Genomic DNA, 1,364 nt, shown 5'->3' on the forward strand with positions numbered 1-1,364 from the left:
ATGTTCGTACGAACCCTTTGTACGAACAAAAGTAAGAGAAATTTAGGATAAAAATACGAACATGTTCTTGCATGAGGCCCAATGTTTGGATCTCCAGCAGGATGTAACTGATGCTTCACTGTTTCGATTTGTGAAACATCTTAATCTTTGAAATCCAGATAATCCAGGCTTATCTTTCACTTACATCCACCTACACAGCTCTTAATATATTCATTTGTTTCTTATCCTTTTTAATCAGTTATTACTGGTTCTGGCCTGTAATGTGTTTTCCAGGCTAATGGCCCATCGTTCATTAATAATGAATGCTTCACTTATCCCACACAAGTAAACTACATGCGGTGTTTATTCATCCTGTCTGCAGCGTGGAGGCTCAGTCAGCGATTCCCTTCTTTCACACATCGATTAGGGGAGGACTTGTCAACATGTGCAGAAGCTTGTGGAAACGATGCTGTGATCAAAGCTAAAGGTGGTCCAGTGAAATGTTAGAGTGAGATYTTTATGTTTTGGTCAGGCAGACAGTGTATCTCCAACTAGCAGAAGCAGYAAAAACAAATGTGACAAAGAGAACGTCTGAAAATTATAACCCAGAATAAATTAATCTGCACCTGATTACAGTATCTTTAAATCCTGTATGTTGTGATTCCAGATGTTCTGTCTTCTCTGTAGGAACACTGGGTGAGGACAGCTGGCCTCCTGCTTTCGACTTTTATGACTTCCTGAAAGTCATGGACCTGCAGGAACCCGACTCCACTGAGCAAAAACCCCCTCTGGATGGAGAAGAAGAAGTTAATGTTGAAGAACATTTGGTGGCAGAACCGCCGACTGATATTGATCCTAAATTTCACTCTGAGTTGTAACACTAAGATAACTGTACATTGGATTAAACAACCTGACGGATGGTAGATATGTGTGTGGCAGACCAACAGGGCGCTCTACTCACACCCAGATGACAGGATGTTTTGAAACAAAAAGTCTGCAGAAGTGTTCCTGTTTGGTTCTCTGTTGGAGTTGAGTGAACGAGGTGTTTGAACACAGCTCCTGTGGTCTTATCATTACTCCTTCGTATGGTGACCCCGACGTGATATGAACACACAGCCAGGACGAGGTTTTGCAGGCAACATTTTATAYGTCGGGGGGACTCTTTTTTTCCCATCCCTGGCCCAGTACATCATTGTTTGAGCCAGATTTTTGTCTCAAAGAGCTTAGACGCCTCTAATGGTGCGTTCACACCGAACGCGATTTCAGCATCAGGAGCATCAGGTTTACATACAAAGTCTATGGTGGGCGCACTTCAATCAGCGTCGGGAAGTGCCTCAAGCGCGATTAGAGCAGCGCGATTTGAACGATTTGAACGATCTGAGCGT

The 1,364-nt window shown here is 43.2% G+C and overlaps 1 protein-coding gene across 4 annotated transcripts in view; it reads left to right on the forward strand.

Annotated features, from left to right (window-relative positions):
- txndc16 (thioredoxin domain containing 16) overlaps positions 1 to 1,265 on the forward strand; it is a 17,800-nt gene extending 16,535 nt beyond the window's left edge. For 2 of the 4 annotated variants that reach the window (XM_014010710.1, XM_014010707.1), the window contains 2 exons: positions 362 to 466; positions 667 to 1,265. In XM_014010710.1, the coding sequence (XP_013866164.1) occupies positions 362 to 466; positions 667 to 857 (296 nt within the window). In that variant the 3' untranslated portion in view covers positions 858 to 1,265. Of the gene's footprint in view, positions 1 to 361; positions 467 to 646 lie in introns of all 4 variants that reach the window. The other 2 variants (XM_014010709.1, XM_014010708.1) reach the window with 2 other exon arrangements.
- The last annotated feature ends 99 nt before the right edge of the window (positions 1,266 to 1,364 follow it).

The sequence above is a fragment of the Austrofundulus limnaeus genome, unplaced genomic scaffold (assembly GCF_001266775.1).
Source record: "Austrofundulus limnaeus strain Quisiro unplaced genomic scaffold, Austrofundulus_limnaeus-1.0 Scaffold72, whole genome shotgun sequence".
NCBI lineage: Eukaryota > Metazoa > Chordata > Actinopteri > Cyprinodontiformes > Rivulidae > Austrofundulus > Austrofundulus limnaeus.